General features: G+C 55.9%; 1 protein-coding gene across 1 annotated transcript in view; it reads right to left on the bottom strand.

Moving 5' to 3' along the window:
• LOC125686214 (uncharacterized) overlaps positions 1-21,953 on the bottom strand; it is a 40,668-nt gene that overhangs the window by 1,340 nt on the left and 17,375 nt on the right. The window contains exons 4-6 of the mRNA XM_048929963.1: positions 19,736-19,841; positions 18,981-19,078; positions 1,577-1,678 (exon numbers count right to left, since the gene is read on the bottom strand). Coding sequence (XP_048785920.1) covers positions 1,577-1,678; positions 18,981-19,078; positions 19,736-19,841 — 306 coding nt within the window. The remainder of the gene's footprint in view (positions 1-1,576; positions 1,679-18,980; positions 19,079-19,735; positions 19,842-21,953) is intronic.

Genomic DNA, 21,953 nt, shown 5'->3' with positions numbered 1-21,953 from the left:
AATGGGGTGAAGTGGGGGCAACTGGGAGCCAACTGGGGGCAACTGGGATGAACTGGGATGAACTGGTGGCCAATGGGGTGAACTGGGAGCAACTGGGAGCAACTGGGGGCAACTGGGATGAACTGGTGGCCAATGGGGTGAACTGGGATCAACTGGGAGCAATTGGTGGCCAACTGGGTGAACTGGGAGCAACTGGGGGCAACTGGGAGCTACTGGTGGCAACTGGGAGCCAACTGGGAGCAACTGGTGGTAACTGGTGGCCTACTGGGTGAACTGGGAGCAACTGGGGGCCAACTGGGGGCAACTGGGAGCAACTGGTGGCCAACTGGGATGAACTGGTGGCCAATGGGGTGAACTGGGGGCAACTGGTGGCCAACTGGGGTGAACTGGGAGCAACTGGTGGCCAATGGGTTGAACTGGTGGAAACTGGTGGCCAACTGGTGGCCAACAGGGGGCAACTGGTGGCCAATGGGGTGAACTGGGAGCAACTGGTGGCCAATTAGGGGCAATTGGGGGCCAACTGGGAGCAACTGGGAGCAATTGGTGGCCAACTGGGATGAACTGGTGGCCAATGGGATGAACTGGTGGCCAACTGGTGGCCAACTGGGGGCAACTGGTGGCCAACTGGGGGCAACAGGGAGCAACTGGGAGCAACTGGTGACCAACTGGGGGCAACTGGGAGCAACTGGTGGCCAACTGGGGTGAACTGGTGGCCAATGGGATGAACTGGGGGGCAACTGGAGGCAACTGGGGGCAACTGGGGTGAACTGGTGGCCAATGGGATGAACTGGGGGGCAACTGGAGGCAACTGGGGGCAACTGGGGTGAACTGGTGGCCAATGGGGTGAACTGGGAGCAACTGGTGGCCAACTGGGGGCAACTGGGAGCAACTGGTGGCCAATTGGGGGCAACTGGGAGCAACTGGGGTCAACTGGTGGCCAACTGGGGGCAACTGGGGGCAACTGGGGGCAACTGGGGGCAACAGGGGGCAACTGGGAGCAACTGGGGCCAACTGGGATGAACTGGGATGAACTGGGGGCCAACTGGGTTGAACAGGGGGCAAGAAACAACCAAATGAGGCCCCGCCCCCTCGGTTAAGCCCCTCCCCCAAGGGCGAACACCACCTAAGGAGGCCCCGCCCCCTTGCTTAAACCCCGCCCCTTCCCATAAGCCCCTCCCCCCATCAGGGAGGTAAGAATCACCCAACGAAGCCCCGCCCACTCGGTTAAGCCCCGCCCCCGTCCCCCGAAAGCCCCTCCCCTCTGAAACGCCACCCAATGAGGCCCCGCCCCCTGATAAGCCCCTCCCCCAGAAGCAAGAACCGCCCAATGAGGCCCCGCCCCCTGGTTTAAGCCCCGCCCCTTCCTTAAACCCAGCCCCCAGACGGGTAAGAACCAATGAAGTTCCGCCCACTCGGTTAAGCCCCTCCCCCAGGGGGCGAATGCCCCCCAAGGAGGCCCCGCCCTCTCAGTTAGGCCACGCCCCCTCCCCCGAAAGCCCCGCCCCCCTAAAGGCGGGGGGGAGGGGAAGCCATTCAATGAAGCCCCGCCCCTTCGGTGAAGCCCCGCCCCCCTCACCGGAGCCCCGCCCCTCGGGTGCCACACGCGGACGCTTCCGTCCCGCGATGACGTCAGCAGCGCCGCCCCCAAACGGCCCAACAGCGCCCCCTGCTGGGAGACCTGGGAACGGGAGGGGGAGGCGTGGGATCCATAGGGAGCCATAGAGCCCATAGAGACCCATAGAGACCCATAGAGACCCATAGAGCCCCATAGAGACCCATAGAGCCCCATAGAGCCCCATAGAACCCCATAGAAACCCATAGAAACCCATAGGGACCCATAGAAACCCATAGGGACCCATAGGGACCCATAGAGACCCATAGAGACCCATAGAGCCCCATAGTAACCCATAGAGACCCATACAGCCCCATAGAGACCCATAGAGACCCATAGAAACCCATAGGGACCCATAGAAACCCATAGGGACCCATAGAGCCCCATAGAGCCCCATAGGGAGCCATAGAGCCCCATAGAGCCCCATAGAGACCCATAGAGACCCATAGGGACCCATAGAGACCCATAGAAACCCATAGAGCCCCATAGAGCCCCATAGAGACCCCACAGCCCCATAGAGACCCATAGAGCCCCATAGAGACCCATAAAGACCCATAGAGCCCCATAGAGACCCATAGGGACCCATAGAGACCCATAGAAACCCATAGAGCCCCATAGAGCCCCATAGAGACCCCACAGCCCCATAGAGACCCATAGAGCCCCATAGAGACCCATAGAGACCCATAGAGCCCCATAGAGACCCATAGAGACCCATAGAGACCCATAGAGCCCCATAGAGCCCCATAGAGACCCATAGAGACCCATAGAGACCCATAAAGACCCATAGAGCACCATAGAGACCCATAGGGACCCATAGAGACCCATAGAGACCCATAGAGCCCCATAGAGACCCATAGAGACCCATAGAGACCCATAGAGACCCATAGGGACCCATAGGGACCCATAGAGACCCATAGAGACCCATAGGGACCCATAGAGACCCATAGGGACCCATAGAGACCCATACAGCCCCATAGAGACCCATAGAGACCCATAGAAACCCATAGGGACCCATAGAGACCCATAGGGACCCATAGGGACCCATAGAGACCCACAGAGACCCACAGAGCCCCATAGAGACCCATAGAGACCCATAGAGACCCATAGAGACCCCATAGAGACCCATAGAGACCCATAGGGACCCATAGAGACCCATAGAGCCCAATAGAGACCAATAGAGCCCCATAGAGCCCCATAGGGACCCATAGAGACACATAGAGCCCCATAGAGACACATAGAGTTCCATATGGCCACATAGAAACACATAGAGTCCCATAGAAACAACATAGGGCCCCATAGAGCCCCATAGAAACCCATAGAGACCCATAGAGACCCATAGAAAACCCATAGAGCCCCATAGACACCCCAAAAACCCCATAGAGCCCCATAGAGCCCCATAGAGACCCATTGAAACCCATAGAGCCCCATAGAGCCCCATAGAGACCCCACAGCCCCACAGAGACCCATAGAGCCCCATAGAGACCCATAGAAACCCATAGAGCCCCAAAGAGCCCCATAGAGACCCCACAGCCCCATAGAGACACATAGAGACTCAAAGAGCCCCATAGAGACCTATAGAAACCCATAGAGACCCATAGAGCCCCATAGAGCCCCATAGAGACTCAAAGAGCCCCATAGAGACCCATAGAGACTCAAAGAGGCCCATAGAGACCCATAGAGCCCCATAGAGCCCCATAGAGACCCATAGAAACCCATAGAGACACATAGAGACCCATAGAGCCCCATAGAGCCCCATAGAGACCCATAGAAACCCCATAGACACCCATAGAAACACATAAAGACCCATAGAGCCCCATAGAGACCCATAGAGACCGATAGAGACCCATAGAGACCCATAGCAACCAATGGGGACCCATAGAGACACATAGAGACCCATAGAAGCCCCATAGAGACCAACAGAGAGCCATAGAGAACCATAGAAATCCATAGAGACCCATAGAAACACATAGAGACCCATAAGGACCCATAGAGCACCATAGAGCCCCATAGAGACCCACAGAAACCCATACAGCCCCATTGAGAACCATAGCGCCCCATAGAAAACGCATAAGGCCCCACAGAGCCCCATAGAGACCCATAGAACCCATAGAGACGCCATAAAACCCCATAGGACCTCATAGAGACCCCATATCGCCCCATATCGCCCCATATCGACCCCATATCAACCCCATATTGCTGCATATCGCCCCACATCGCCCCATATTGCTGCATATCGCCCCATATCGCCCCATATCGCCCCATATCGACCCCATATCGCCCCATATCGCCCCATATCGCCCCATATCGCCCCATATCGCCCCATATCTCCACATATCGACCCATATCGACCCCATATCTCCACATATCGACCCATATCGCCCCATATCACCCCATATCGACCCCATATCGCCCCATATCGACCCCATATCGACCCCATATCGACCCCATATCGCCCCATATCGCCCCATATCGACCCCATATTGCCCCATATTGACCCCATATCGACCCCATATCGACCCATATCGCCCCATATCCACCCCATATCACCCCATATCGACCCCATATCACCCCATATCGACCCCATATCGCCCCATATCGCCCCATATCGCCCCATATCGCCCCATATCGACCCCATATCGACCCCATATCGCCCCATATCGACCCCATATCGCCCCATATTGACCCCATATCGCCCCATATCGCCCCATATCGACCCCATATCGACCCCATATCGCCCCATATCGCCCCATATCACCCCATATCGACCCCATATCGACCCCATATCGCCCCATATCGCCTTATATCACCCCATATCACCCCATATCGCCCCATATCGACCCCATATCACCCCATATCACCCCATATCGCCCCATATCGCCCCATATCACCCCATATCACCCCATATCGCCCCATATCGCCCCATATCGCCCCATATCGACCCCATATCACCCCATATCGCCCCATATCTCCCCATATCGCCCCATATCGACCCCATATCACCCCATATCGCCCCATATCTCCCCATATCGCCCCATATCGACCCCATATCACCCCATATCGCCCCATATCGCCCCATATCGCCCCATATCGACCCCATATCGCCCCATATCGACCCCATATCGACCCCATATCGCCCCATATCGCCCCATATCGCCCCATATCGCCCCATATCGCCCCATATCGACCCCATATCGCCCCATATCGCCCCATATCGACCCCATATCGACCCCATATCGCCCCATATCGACCCCATATCACCCCATATCGACCCCATATCGACCCCATATCGCCCCATATCGCCCCATATCTCCCCATATCGCCCCCATATCGCCCCATATCGCCCCATATCGACCCCATATCGCCCCATATTGACCCCATATCGACCCCATATCGCCCCATATCGCCCCATATCGCCCCATATCGACCCCATATCGACCCCATATCGACCCATATTGCCCCATATCGCCCCATATCGACCCCATATCGCCCCATATCGCCCCATATCGACCCCATATTGACCCCATATCGCCCCATATCGCCCCATATCGCCCCATATCACCCCATATCGCCACATATTGACCCCATATCGCCCCATATCGACCCCATATCTCCCCATATCGCCCCATATCGCCCCATATCACCCCATATCACCCCATATCGCCCCATATCGCCCCATATCGACCCCATATCGCCCCATATCGCCCCATATCGCCCCATATTGACCCATATCGCCCCATATCGACCCCATATCGACCCCATATCGACCCCATATCGACCCCATATCGCCCCATATCGCCCCATATCGCCCCATAACGACCCCATATCGCCCCATATCGCCCCATATCGCCCCATATCGACCCCATATCGCCCCATATCGCCCCATATCGACCCCATATCACCCCATATCGCCCCATATCGCCCCATATCGACCCCATATCGACCCCATATCGACCCCATATCGCCCCATATTGACCCCATATCGCCCCATATCGGCCCCATATCGACCCCATATCACCCCATATCGCCCCATATCGCCCCATATCGACCCCATATCGACCCCATATCGCCCCATATCGCCCCATATCGCCCCATATCAACCCCATATCGACCCCATATCGCCCCATATCGACCCCATATCGCCCCATTTTGATCCCCAATTTGACCCCATATCGCCCCATATCACCCCATATCGCCCCATATCGACCCATATCGCCTTATATCGACCCCATATCACCCCATATCGACCCCATATCGCCCCATATCGCCCCAAATTGACCCCATATCGCCCCATATCGCCCCATATCGACCCCATATCGCCCCATATCGCCCCATATCGCCCCATATCACCCCATATCGCCCCATATCGACCTCATATCGACCCCATATCGCCCCATATCGCCCCATATCGCCCCATATCACCCCATATCGACCCCATATCAACCCCATATCGCCCCACATCGCCCCATATCGCCCCATATCGACCCATATCACCCCATATCGATCACATATCGACCCCATATCGACCCCATATCACACCATATCGACCCCATATCGCCCCATATCGCCCCATATCGACCCCATATCGCCCCATATCGCCCCATATCGCCCCATATCGACCCCATATCGCCCCAAATTGACCCCATATCACCCCATATCGCCCCATATCGACCCCATATCGCCCCATATCGCCCCATATCGCCCCATATCGCCCCATATCGACCCCATATCGACTCCATATGACCCCATATTGACCCCATATCGCCCCATATCGACCCCATATCGCCCCATATCGCCCCATATCGCCCCAAATTGACCCCATATCGCCCCATATCGACCCCATATCGCTCCATATCGCCCCATATCGCCCCATATCGACCCCATATCGACCCCATATCACCCCATATCGACCCCATATCGACCCCATATGGACCCCATATCGCCCCATATCGCCCCATATCGACCCCATATCGACCCCATATCACCCCATATCGACCCCATATCGACCCCATATCAACCTCATATCGCCCCATATCGACCCCACATCGACCCCATATCGACCCCATATCGCCCCATATCGCCCCATATCGCCCCATATCGCCCCACATCGCCCCATAACGCCCCATATCGCCCCATATCGCCCCATATCGCCCCATATCGACCCCATATCGACCCCATATCGCCCCATTTCGCCCCATATCGCCCCATATCGCCCCACATCGCCCCATATCGACCCCATATCGCCCCATATCGCCCCATATCGCCCCATATCGACCCCATATTGACCCCATATCGACCCCATATCGCCCCATTTCGCCCCATATCGCCCCATATCACCCCATATCGCCCCATATCGCCCCATATCGACCCCATATCGCCCCATATCGCCCCATATCGCCCCATATCGACCCCATATTGACCCCATATTGACCCCATATCGTCACATATCGCCACATATCGCCCCATATCGCCCCTTATCGCCCCATATCGCCCCATATCGCCCCATATCGCCCCATATCGACCCCACATCGACCCCATATCGCCCCATATCGACCCCATATGGGCCCCATATCGCCCCATATCGCCCCATATCGACCCCATATCGACCCCATATCGCCCCATATCGACCCCATATCGACCCCATATCGCCCCATATCGCCCCATATCGACCCCATATCACCCCATATCGCCCCATATCGCCCCATATCGACCCCATATCGACCCCATATCGACCAGATATCGCCCCATATCGCCCCATATCGACCCCATATCGCCCCATATCGCCCCATATCGCCCCATATCGACCCCATATCGCCCCATATCGACCCCATATCGACCCCATATCGCCCCATATCTCCCCATATCGACCCCATATCGACCCCATATCGACACCATATCGCCCCATATCACCCCATATCGCCCCATATCGCCCCATATCGACCCCATATCGCCCCATATCGCCCCATATCGACCCCATATCGACCCATATCGACCCCATATCGCCCCATATCGCCCCATATCAACCCCATATCGCCCCATATCGACCCCATATCGACCCCATATCGACCCATATCGCCCCATATCAACCCCATATCGCCCCATATCGCCCCATATCGCCCCATATCGACCCCATATCGACCCCATATCGACCCCATATCACCCCATATCGCCTCATATCGACCCCATATCGCCCCAAATCTCCCCATATCGACCCCATATTGACCCCATATCGCCCCATATCGCCCCACATCACCCCGTATCGACCCCATATCGCCCCATATCGACCCCATATCGCCCCATATCGCCCCATATTGCCCGCATATCAACCCCATATCGCCCCATATCGCCCCATATCGCCCCATATCGACCCCATATCACCCCATATCACCCCATATCGCCCCATATCGCCCCATATCGCCCCATATCGCCCCATATCGACCCCATATCGACCCCATATCACCCCATATCACCCCATATCTCCCCATATCGCCCCATATCGCCCCATATCGACCCCATATCGCCTCATATCACCCCATATCGCCCCATATCACCCCATATCACCCCATATCACCCCATATCGCCCCATATCGACCCCATATCGACCCCATATCGCCCCATATCGCCCCATATCGCCCCATATCGACCCCCTATCGCCCCATATCGCCCCATATCGCCCCATATCGCCCCATATCGCCCCATATCGACCCCATATCGACCCCATATCGCCCCATATCGCCCCATATCGCCCCATATCGCCCCATATCGCCCCATATCGACCCCATATCACCCCATATCGCCCCATATCGCCCCATATCGACCCCATATCGACCCCATATCGACCCCATATCGCCCCATATCGCCCCATATCGCCCCATATCGACCCCATATCAACCCCATATCGCCCCATATCGCCCCATATCGACCCCATATCGACCCCATATCGCCCCATATCGACCCCATATCGCCCCCACATAGACCCCAAATCGACCCCATATCGACCCCATATCGCCCCATATCAACCCCATATCGACCCCATATCGCCCCATATCGCCCCATATCGCCCCATATCGCCCCATATCGCCCCATATCGCCCCATATCGACCCCATATCGCCCCCATATCGACCCCATATCGCCCCATATCGACCCCATATCACCCCATATCGCCCCATATCGCCCCACATCGACCCCATATCGACCCCAAATCGACCCATATCGCCCCATATCGACCCATATTGACCCCATATCGCCCCATATCGCCCCATATCGACCCCATATCGCCCCATATCGCCCCATATCGACCCCATATCGCCTCATATCACCCCATATCGCCCCATATCGCCCCATATCGCCCCATATCGCCCCATATCGACCCCATATCGACCCATATCGACCCCATATCGCCCCATATCGACCCCATATCGACCCCATATCGCCCCATATCGACCCCATATCGACCCCATATCGACCCATATTGCCCCATATCGCCCCATATCGCCCCATATCGCCCCATATCGCCCCATATCGCCCCCATATCGACCCCATATCGACCCCATATCGACCCCATATTGCCCCATATCGCCCCATATCGCCCCATATCGACCCCATATCGACCCCATATCGACCCCATATCGCCCCATATCGCCCCATATCGCCCCATATCGACCCCATATCAACCCCATATCGCCCCATATCGCCCCATATCGCCCCATATCGACCCCATATCGACCCCATATCGCCCCATATCGACCCCATATCGCCCCCACATAGACCCCAAATCGACCCCATATCGACCCCATATCGCCCCATATCGCCCCCATATCGACCCCATATCGCCCCATATCGCCCCATATCGCCCCATATCGCCCCATATCGCCCCATATCGCCCCATATCGACCCCATATCGCCCCCATATCGACCCCATATCGCCCCATATCGACCCCATATCACCCCATATCGCCCCATATCGCCCCACATCGACCCCATATCGCCCCATATCGACCCATATTGACCCCATATCGCCCCATATCGCCCCATATCGCCCCATATTGACCCATATCTCCCCATATCGCCCCATATTGACCCATATCGCCCCATATCTCCCCATATTGACCCCATATCGCCCCATATCGCCCCATATCGCCCCATATTGACCCATATCTCCCCATATCTCCCCATATCGCCCCATATCGCCCCATATCGCCCCATATCGACCCCATATCGACCCCATATCGCCCCATATCGACCCCATATCGCCCCATATCACCCCATATCACCCCATATCGACCCCATATCGCCCCATATCGACCCCATATCGACCCCATATCGCCCCATATCGACCCCATATCGACCCCATGTCGACCCCATATCGCCCCATATCGCCCCATATCTCCCCATATCGCCCCATATGTCCCCATATCGCCCCATATCGACCCCATATCGACCCCATATTGCCCCATATCGCCCCATATCGCCCCATATCGACCCCATATCGACCCCATATCGACCCCATATCGCCCCATATCGCCCCAGAGCGCCCCATATCGACCCCATATCGACCCCATATCGCCCCATATCACCCCATATCGCCCCACATCGCCCCATATCGCCCCATATCGCCCCATATCGCCCCATATCGCCCCATATCGACCCCATATCGCCCCATATCACCCCCATATCGCCCCACATCAACCCCATATCGCCCCATATCGCCCCATATCGACCCCATATCTCCCCATATCGCCCCATATCGCCCCATATTGACCCCATATCGACCCCATATCGACCCCATATCGCCCCATATCGCCCCATATCGCCCCATATCGCCCCATATCGCCCCATATCGACCCCATATCGACCCCATATCGACCCCATATCGACCCATATCGCCCCATATCGACCCCATATCGACCCCATATCGCCCCATATCGCCCCATATCGCCCCCATATCGACCCCATATCAACCCCATATCGCCCCATATCGCCCCATATCGACCCCATATCGACCCCATATCGCCCCATATCGCCCCATATCGACCCCATATCGCCCCATATCGCCCCATATCACCCCATATCGACCCCATATCGACCCCATATCGCCCCATATCACCCCATATCGCCCCATATCGACCCCATATCCACCCCATATCGCCCCATATCGCCCCATATCGACCCCATATCGCCCCATATCACCCCATATCGCCCCATATCGACCCCATATCGCCCCATATCGCCCCATATCGACCCCATATCGACCCCATATCGCCCCATATCGCCCCATATCGACCCCATATCGCCCCATATCGCCCCATATCGCCCCATATCGACCCCTTATCGACCCCACATCGACCCCATATCGCCCCATATCGCTCCATATCGCCCCATATCGCCCCATATCGCCCCATATCGCCCCATATCGCCCCATATCGACCCCATATCCACCCCATATCGCCCCATATCGCCCCATATCGCCCCATATCGCCCCATATCGCCCCTTATCGCCCCATATCGCCCCATATCACCCCATATCGCCCCATATCGCCCCTTATCGCCCCATATCGACCCCATATCGCCCCATATCGCCCCATATCGCCCCATATCGACCCCATACCGACCCCTTATCGACCCCATATCACCCCATAGAGCTTCATATTGCCCCATATCGCCCCATATCGCCCCATATCGCCCCATATCGACCCCATATCCACCCCATATCGCCCCATATCGCCCCATATCGCCCCATATCGCCCCATATCGCCCCTTATCGCCCCATATCGCCCCATATCACCCCATATCGCCCCATATCGCCCCTTATCGCCCCATATCGACCCCATATCGCCCCATATCGCCCCATATCGCCCCATATCGACCCCATACCGACCCCTTATCGACCCCATATCACCCCATAGAGCTTCATATTGACCCATATCGCCCCATATCGCCCCATATCGCCCCATATCGACCCATATCGCCCCATATCGACCCCACATTCCCCCATATCGCCCCATATCGACCCCATATCGCCCCATATCGCCCCATATCGACCCCATGTCGACCCCATATCGCCCCTTATCGCCCCATATCGCCCCATATCGACCCCATGTCGACCCCATATCGCCCCATATCGCCCCATATCGACCCCATATCGACCCCATATCGCCCCATATCGACCCATATAGACCCCATATCGCCCCATATCGCCCCATATCGCCCCATATCGACCCCATATCGACCCCATATCGCCCCATATCGCCCCATATCGACCCCATATCGCCCCATATCGCCCCATATCATCCCATATCGCCCCATATCGCCCCATATCGCCCCATATCGACCCCATATCGACCCCTTATCGACCCCATATCGCCCCATATCGCCCCATATTGACCCCATATCGACCCCATACTGACCCCATATCGCCCCATATCGCCCCATATCAACCCCATATCGACCCCATATTGCCCCATATCGCCCCATATTGCCCCATATCCTCTCATATCGACCCCATATCGACCCCATATCTCCCCACATCACCCCATATCGCCCCACATCGACCCCATATCTCCCCATATCGACCCCCTAACGACCCCATATCGCCCCATATCGCCCCATATCGACCCCATATCGACCCCATATCGCCCCATATCGCCCCATATCGACCCCCATATCGACCCCATATCACCCCATATCGACCCCATGTCGCCCCATATCGCCCCATATGGCCCCATATCGCCCCCATATCGCCCCATATCGCCCCATATCTCCCCATATCGACCCCATATCGCCCCATATCACCCCATATCGCCCCCATATCGCCCCATATCGCCCCATATCACCCCATATCGCCCCCATATCGCCCCATATCGCCCCATATCGACCCCATATCGCCCCATATCGCCCCATATCACCCCATATCGACCCCATACCGACCCCATATCGCCCCATAATGACCCTATATCTCCCCATATCGCCCCATATCGACCCCATATCGCCCCATATCGCCCCATATCGCCCCATATCGACCCCATATCGCCCCATATCGCCCCATATCGCCCCATATCGACCCCATATCGACCCCAATTTGACCCCATATCCACCCCATATCGCCCCATATCGCCCCATATCGACCCCATATCGCCCCATATCGACCCCATATCGCCCCATATCACCCCATATCGCCCCATATCGACCCCATATCGACCCCATATCGCCCCATATCGCCCCATATTGACCCCATATCGACCCCATATCGCCCCATATCGCCCCATATTGACCCCATATCGACCCCATATCGCCCCATATCGACCCCATATCGCCCATATCGACCCCCTTTTCGCCCCATATTGCCCCATATCGCCCCATATCGCCCCATATCGCCCCATATCGACCCCATATCGACCCCATATTGAACCCATATCGCCCCATATCGACCCCATATGGCCCCATATCCACCCCATATCGCCCCATATCGCCCCATATCAACCCCATATCGACCCCATATCACCCCATATTCTCCATATCAACCCCATATCTCCCCATATCACCCCATATCGCCCCATATCGCCCCATATCGCCCCATATCGCCCCATATCGCCCCACATCGCCCCATATCGCCCCATATCGCCCCATATCGACCCCATATCGCCCCATATCGTCCCTTATCGCCCCATATCGCCCCATATCGACCCCATATCGTCCCATATCAGCCTCATATCGCCCCATATCGCCCCATATCGCCCCATAGCGACCCCATATCACCCCATATCCACCCCATATCGCCCCATATCGCCCCATATCGCCCCATATCGCCCCATATCGCCCCATATCGACCCCATATCGCCCCATATCGCCCCATATCACCCCATATCGCCCCATATCGACCCCATATCGCCCCATATCGACCCCATATCGCCCCATATCAACCCCATAGCGACCCCATATCACCCCATATCCACCCCATATCGCACCATATCGCCCCATATCGCCCCCTATCGCCCCACATTGACCCCCCTATCGCCCCATATCGACCCCATATCGACCCCACATCGCCCCCTATCACCCCACATTGACCCCCTATCGCCCCATATCGCCCCCTATCGCCCCCTATCGCCCCATATCGCCCCATATCGACCCCATATCGACCCCATATCGCCCCCTATCGCCCCATATCGCCCCATATCGACCCCATATCGACCCCATATCGTCCCATATCGACCCCATATCGACCCCATATCGCCCCATATCACCCCATATCCCCCCATATCGACCCCATATCGACCCCATATCGACCCCATATCGCCCCATATCGACCCCATATCGCTTCATATCGCCCCATATCACCCCATATCTCCCCATATCGCCCCATATCAACCCCATATCGCCCCATATCGACCCCATATCGACCCCATATCGCCCCATATCGCCCCATATCGACCCATATTGACCCCTTATCGCCCCATATCGCCCCATATCGACCCATAAGGACCCCATATTGCCCCATATCCCCCCATATCGACCCCATATCGCCCCATATCGCCCCATATCGACCCCATATCGCCCCTTATCGCCCCATATCGACCCCATATCGACCCCATATCGACCCCATATCGACCCCATATCGCCCCATATCGCCCCCATATCGACCCCATATCGACCCATATCGCCCCATATTGCCCCATATTACCCCATATCGACCCCATATCGCCCCATATCGCCCCATATCGACCCCATATCGACCCCATATCACCCCATATCGCCGCATATCGCCCCATATCGCCCCATATCGCCCCATATCGACCCCATATCTCCCCATATCTCCCCATATCGCCCCATATCGACCCCATATCGACCCCATATCGTCCCCATATCGCCCCATAGCGACCCCATATCGCCCCGTATCGCCCAATATCGACCCCATATCAACCCCATATCGACCCCATATCGCCCATATCGACCCCCTTTTCGCCCCATATTGCCCCATATCGCCCCATATCGCCCCATATCTCCCATATCGACCCCATATCGCTCCATATCGCCCCATATCGACCCCATATCGACCCCATATTGAACCCATGTCACCCCATATCGACCCCATATGGCCCCATATCCACCCCATATCGCCCCATATCGCCCCATATCACCCCATATCGCCCCATATCGACCCCATATCGCCCCATATCGACCCCATATCGCCCCATATCAACCCCATAGCGACCCCATATCACCCCATATCCACCCCATATCGCACCATATCGCCCCCTATCGCCCCACATTGACCCCCCTATCGCCCCATATCGACCCCATATCGACCCCACATCGCCCCCTATCACCCCACATTGACCCCCTATCGCCCCATATCGCCCCCTATCGCCCCCTATCGCCCCATATCGCCCCATATCGACCCCATATCGACCCCATATCGTCCCATATCGACCCCATATCGACCCCATATCGCCCCATATCACCCCATATCGCCCCATATCGACCCCATATCGCCCCATATCGACCCCATATCGACCCCATATCGCCCCATATCGACCCCATATCGCCCCATATCGCCCCATATCGCCCCATATCGACCCCATATCGCCCCCTATCGCCCCATATCGCCCCATATCGACCCCATATCGACCCCATATCGTCCCATATCGACCCCATATCGACCCCATATCGCCCCATATCACCCCATATCGCCCCATATCGACCCCATATCGCCCCATATCGACCCCATATCGACCCCATATTGCCCCATATCCCCCCATATCGACCCCATATCGACCCCATATCGACCCCATATCGCCCCATATCGACCCCATATCGCTTCATATCGCCCCATATCACCCCATATCTCCCCATATCGCCCCATATCAACCCCATATCGCCCCATATCGACCCCATATCGACCCCATATCGCCCCATATCGCCCCATATCGACCCATATTGACCCCTTATCGCCCCATATCGCCCCATATCGACCCATAAGGACCCCATATTGCCCCATATCCCCCCATATCGACCCCATATCGCCCCATATCGCCCCGATATCGACCCCATATCGCCCCATATCGCCCCAGATCGCCCCAGATCGCCCCATATCGCCCCATATCGTCCCCATATCGCCCCATATCGACCCATATTGACCCCAATTTGACCCCATATCGACCCCATATCGCCCCATATCGACCCCATATCGACCCCATATCGCCCCATATCACCCCATATCGCCCCATAACGCCCCATATCACCCCATATCGCCCCATATCGCCCCATATCGCCCCATATCGACCCCATATCGCCCCATATCGCCCCATATCACCCCGTATCGACCCCCTATCGACCCCATATCGCCCCATATCGACCCCATATCGCCCCATATCACCCCATATCGCCCCATATCGCCCCATATCGCCCCATATCGAGCCCATATCGACCCCATATCACCCCATATCACCCCTTATCACCCCATATCGACCCCATATCGCCCCATATCGACCCCATATCGCCCCATATCGCCCCATATCGTCCCATATCGCCCCATATCACCCCATATCACCCCATATCGCCCCATATCGACCCCATATCGCCCCATATCACCCCATATCGACCCCATATCGACCCCATATCGCCCCATATCGACCCCATATCGCCCCATATCGCCCCATATCGCCCCATATCGCCCCATATCGACCCCATATCGCCCCATATCGCCCCATATCGCCCCATATTGACCCCATATCGACCCCATATCGCCCCATATCGCCCCATATCGCCCCATATCGACCCCATACCGCCCCATATTGACCCCATATCGCCCCATATCGACCCCATATCGCCCCATATCGCCCCATATCGCCCCATATCGACCCCATATCGACCCCATACCGCCCCATATTGACCCCATATCGCCCCATATCGCTCCATATCGACCCCATATCGACCCCATATCGCCCCATATCGCCCCATATCGACCCCATATCGCCCCATATCAACCCCATATCGCCCCATATCTCCCCATATTTCCCCATATCGACCCCATATCGACCCCATATCGCCCCATATCGACCCCATATCGCCCCATATCGCCCCATATCACCCCATATTGACCCCATATCGACCCCATATCGCCCCACACCGACCCCATATCGACCCCATATCGACCCCATATCGACCCCACATCGCCCCATATCGCCCCATATCGCCCCCATATCACCCCATATCGACCCCATATCGCCCCATATCGCCCCATATCGCCCCATATCACCCCATATCGCCCCCATATTGACCCCATATCGCCCCATATCGACCCCATATCGCCCCATATCGCCCCATATCGCCCCATATCGCCCCCATATTGACCCCATATCGCCCCATATCGCCCCCATATCACCCCATATCGACCCCATATCGCCCCATATCGACCCCATATCGCCCCATATCACCCCATATCGCCCCCATATTGACCCCATATCGCCCCATATCGACCCCATATCGCCCCATATCGCCCCATATCGCCCCATATCGCCCCATATCGACCCCATATCGACCCCATATCGCCCCATATCGCCCCATATCGCCCCATATTGCCCCATATCGACCCCATATCGCCCCATATCACCCCATATCGCCCCATATCGCCCCATATCACCCCATATCGCCCCATATCGACCCCATATCGCTTCATATCGACCCATATCGCCCCATATCTCCCCATATCGACCCATATCACCCCCATATCGACCCCATATCGACCCCATATCGACCCCATATCGCCCCATATCTCCCCATATCGCCCCATATCGCCCCATATCAACCCCATATCGCCCCATATCGACCCCATATCGACCCCATATCGCCCCATATCGCCCCATAACCACCCCATATCGCCGCATATCGACCCCATATTGACCCCATATCGCCCCATATCGCCCCATATCTCCCCATATCGACCCATATCAACCCCATATCGACCCCATATCGCCCCATATCGCCCCATATCGCCCCATATCGCCCCATATCGCCCCATATCGCCCCATATCGACCCCATATCGCCCCATATCGCCCCATATCGCCCCATATTGCCCCATATCGACCCCATATCGACCCCATATCCCCCCATATCGCCCCATATCGACCCCATATCGACCCCATATCGCCCCATATCGCCCCATATCGACCCCATATCACCCCATATCGCCCCATATCGCCCCATATCGACCCCATATCGCCCCATATCCCCCCATATCGCCCCATATCGCCCCATATCGACCCCATATCGACCCCATATCGCCCCATATCGCTCCATATCGCCCCATATCCCCCCATATCCCCCCATATCGCCCCATATCGACCCAATATTGACCCCATATCGACCCCATATCGCCCCATATCTCCCCATATCGACCCCATATCGCCCCATATCGCCCCATATCGCCCCATATCGACCCCATATCGCCCCATATCGCCCCATATCGACCCCATATCGACCCCATATCGACCCCATATCGCCCCATATCGCCCCATATCGCCCCATATCGACCCCATATCGACCCCATATTGACCCCATATCGCCCCATATCGCCCCATGTCGCCCCATATCGACCCCATATCGACCCCATATCGCCCCATATCGCCCCATATCGCCCCACACCAACCCCATATCGACCCCATATCGCCCCATATCGACCCAATATTGACCCCATATCGACCCAATATGGACCCCATATCACCCCATATCCCCCCCATATCGCCCCATATTGACCCATATCGACCCATATTGACCAATATTAACCACATATCACCCCATATCGACCCCATATCTCCCCATATCGCCCCATATCGCCCCATATCGACTCCATATCGACCCCATATCGCCCCATATCTCCCCATATCGCCCCATATCGCCCCATATCGACCCCATATCGACCCCATATCGCCCCATATTGCCCCATATCGCCCCATATCCACCCCATATCACTCCCTACAGCCCCATATCGCCCAAAATCGACCCCACATCACCCCATATCGCCCCATATCGACCCCATATCGACCCATATCGCCCCATATCACCCCATATCGACCCCATATCGCCCCATATCGCCCCATATCGCCCCATATCGACCCCCTATCACCCCATATCGCCCCACATCGACCCCATATCGACCCCATATCGCCCCATATCGCCCCATATCGCCCCATATTGCCCCATATCGCCCCATATCGCCCCATATCGCCCCATATCGCCCCATATCGCCCCATATCGCCCCATATCGACCCCATATCGACCCCATATCGACCCCATATCGCCCCATATCGCCCCACATCGCCCCCTATCACCCCACATTGACCCCCTATCGCCCCATATGCCCCCTCACTCACCTTCCTTCGGTGCCATCGTTGGCTCTGGGCGTCTCCACGTCCCCAAGTTGTGCAGACCCACATGGAGCCATCGGAGAGGGTCAGGAAGAGCCCAAAATCTGTGGGGAGAACCAAAAACCGCCCCATTTTCACCCCAAATCCCACCCCAAAAACCCACAATCCCACAGAGACCCCAAAAAGCCCAAATTGACCCCAAATTTGGTGCACCCAAAAAATGTGGTTCCAAAAATGCCCAAATTGACCCCAAAATTTCGACCCCAAATCCCATAAAAGACCCAAAAAAGCCCAAAATGACCCCAAATTCTGACCCCAAAACCCACAGAAATCCCAAAAAAGCCCAAAATGACCCCAAATTCTGACCCCATAACCCCAAAATCGCCCCATTTTCACCCCAAATCCCACCCCAAAAACCCCAAATCCCACAGAGACCCCAAAAAGCCCCAAAGTGACCCCAAATTTTGCTCTCAGGTCACAAAGAGACACCAAAAAAAGGCAAATTTGCCCCAAATTTTGGCCCCAAATCCCACAAAGGCCCAAAAAAACCCAAAATGACCCCAAAATTTTACCCCAAATCCCCCAAATTCAAACAGAGACCCCAAAAATGCCCCAATTGACCCCAAATTCAGACCCCATAAAAACCCCAAAATCGCCCCTTTTCACCCCAAATTTGACCCCATAACCCCAAAATCGCCCCTTTTCACCCCAAATTCTGACTCCATAACCCCAAAATCGCCCCATTTCTCCCCACTTCTCACCCTGTTTCCACTCCACCCCGCTGACCCACACTGTGGGGCCGTGGGGCGACTTTGGGGGCAGCGGCGCGGCGACGACGGCGGCCATGAATGCGGCCCCATGGGGCCTCTGGGAAGGGGGTCAAAGGTCAGAGGTCAACAATTGTCACCCCCCCCCCCCATGACCCCGATGGCCCCATGGGTCCCTGTTGGCCCCATTGGCCCCATAGATCCCCAAAGACCCCATTGACCCCATTGAGCCCATAGATCCTAAATGACCCCATTGGCCCCATTGATCCCCAATCATCCCCATTGACCCCATTGACCCCATAGATCCCAAAAGACCCCATAGATTCCCATTGACCCCATTGACCCCATAGATACTAAATCACCCCATAGATCCCATTGACCCCATAGATTCCCATTGACCCCATTGACCCCATTGATCCCAAAAGACCCCATTGACCCCATAGATCCTAAATGACCCCATTGACCCCACTGACCCCATAGATCCCAGTTGTCCCCATTGACCCCATTGACCCCATTGGCCCCATTGACCCCATAGATCCTAAATGACCCCATTGACCCCACTGACCCCATAGATCCCAGTTGACCCCATTGATCCCCATTGACCACATTGGACCACATTGGAACCCATTGACCCCATTGACCCCATAGACCCCCACTGACCCTATAGACCCCAAAAGACCCCATTGATCCCCATTGTTTCCACTGACCCTATAGATCCCAATTGACCCCATTGATCCCCATTGACCCCATAGATCCCAAAAGACCCCATTGACCCCATTGACCCCATAGATCCCAAAAGACCCCATTGACCCCATTGACCCCGTTGGCCCCACTGACCCCATAGATCCCAACTGACCCCATTGACCCCATTAACCCCATAGATCCCAGTTGACCCTATAGACCCCAAAAGACCCCATTGATCCCCATGGGGTCCCCACTGACCCCATAGATCCCAACTGACCCCATTGACCCCATTGTCCCCACTGACCCCATAGATCCCAACTGACCCCATTGACCCCATTGACCCCATTGACCCTATAGATCCCAATTGACCCCATTGAGACCCCATTGACCCCACAGACCCCATTGACCCCATAGATCCTCAATGACCCCATTGACCCCATTGAACCCATTGACCCCATTGACCCCATAGATCCCAACTGACCCCATAGATCCCAACTGACCCCATTGGCCCCATTGACCCCATAGATCCCAGTTGACCCCATTGATCCCCATTGACCACATTGGACCCCATTGGCCCCATTGACCCCATAGATCCCAACTGACCCCATTGTCCCCATTGTCCCCATTGACCACATAGATCCCATTGACCCTATAGATCCCAAGTGACCCCATTGACCCCAGAGATCCAAATAGACCCCATTGTCCCCATTGTCCCCATTGACCCCATTGTCCCCATTGACCCCATAGATCCCAACTGACCCCATAGATCCCAATTGACCCTATAGACCCCACTGACCCCATTGACCCCATAGATCCCAAATGAACCCATTGACCCCATTGACCCCATAGATCCCATTGACCCCATAGATCCCAACTGACCCAATTGTCCCCATTGACCCCATAGATCCCATTGACCCTATAGATCCCAATTGACCCCATTGACCCCATAGATACTAAATGACCCCATTGACCCCACTGACCCCATAGATCCCAGTTGACCCCATTGATCCCCATTGACCACAATGGACCACATTGGACCCCATAGATCCCATTGACCCCATTGACCCCATTGACCCCATAGATCCCAATTGACCCCATTGACCCCATTGACCCCATAGATCCCATTGACCCCATAGATCCCAATTGACCCCACAGATCCCAAAAGACCCTATTGTCCCCATTGATCCCATAGATCGCAGTTGACCCCATAGATCCCAGTTGACCCCATTGACCCCATTGACCCCATTGACCCCATAGATCCCAATTGACCCCATTGTCCCCATTGACCCCATAGATCCCAACTGAACCCATTGACCCCATAGATCCCAATTGACCCCATTGACCCCATTGACCCCATTGGCCCCATTGACCCCATTGACCCCATTGACCCCATAGATCCCATTGACCCCACTGACCCCATAGATCCCAGTTGTCCCCATTGATCCCCATTGTCCCCATAGATCCCAAAAGACCCCATTGACCCCATTGAGACCCCATTGACCCCATAGATCCCAAAAGACGACATTGT

Source organism: Lagopus muta, chromosome 33 (assembly GCF_023343835.1).
Source record: "Lagopus muta isolate bLagMut1 chromosome 33, bLagMut1 primary, whole genome shotgun sequence".
NCBI classification, from domain to species: Eukaryota; Metazoa; Chordata; class Aves; order Galliformes; family Phasianidae; genus Lagopus; species Lagopus muta.
This window is presented reverse-complemented; position numbering and strand designations above follow the sequence as displayed.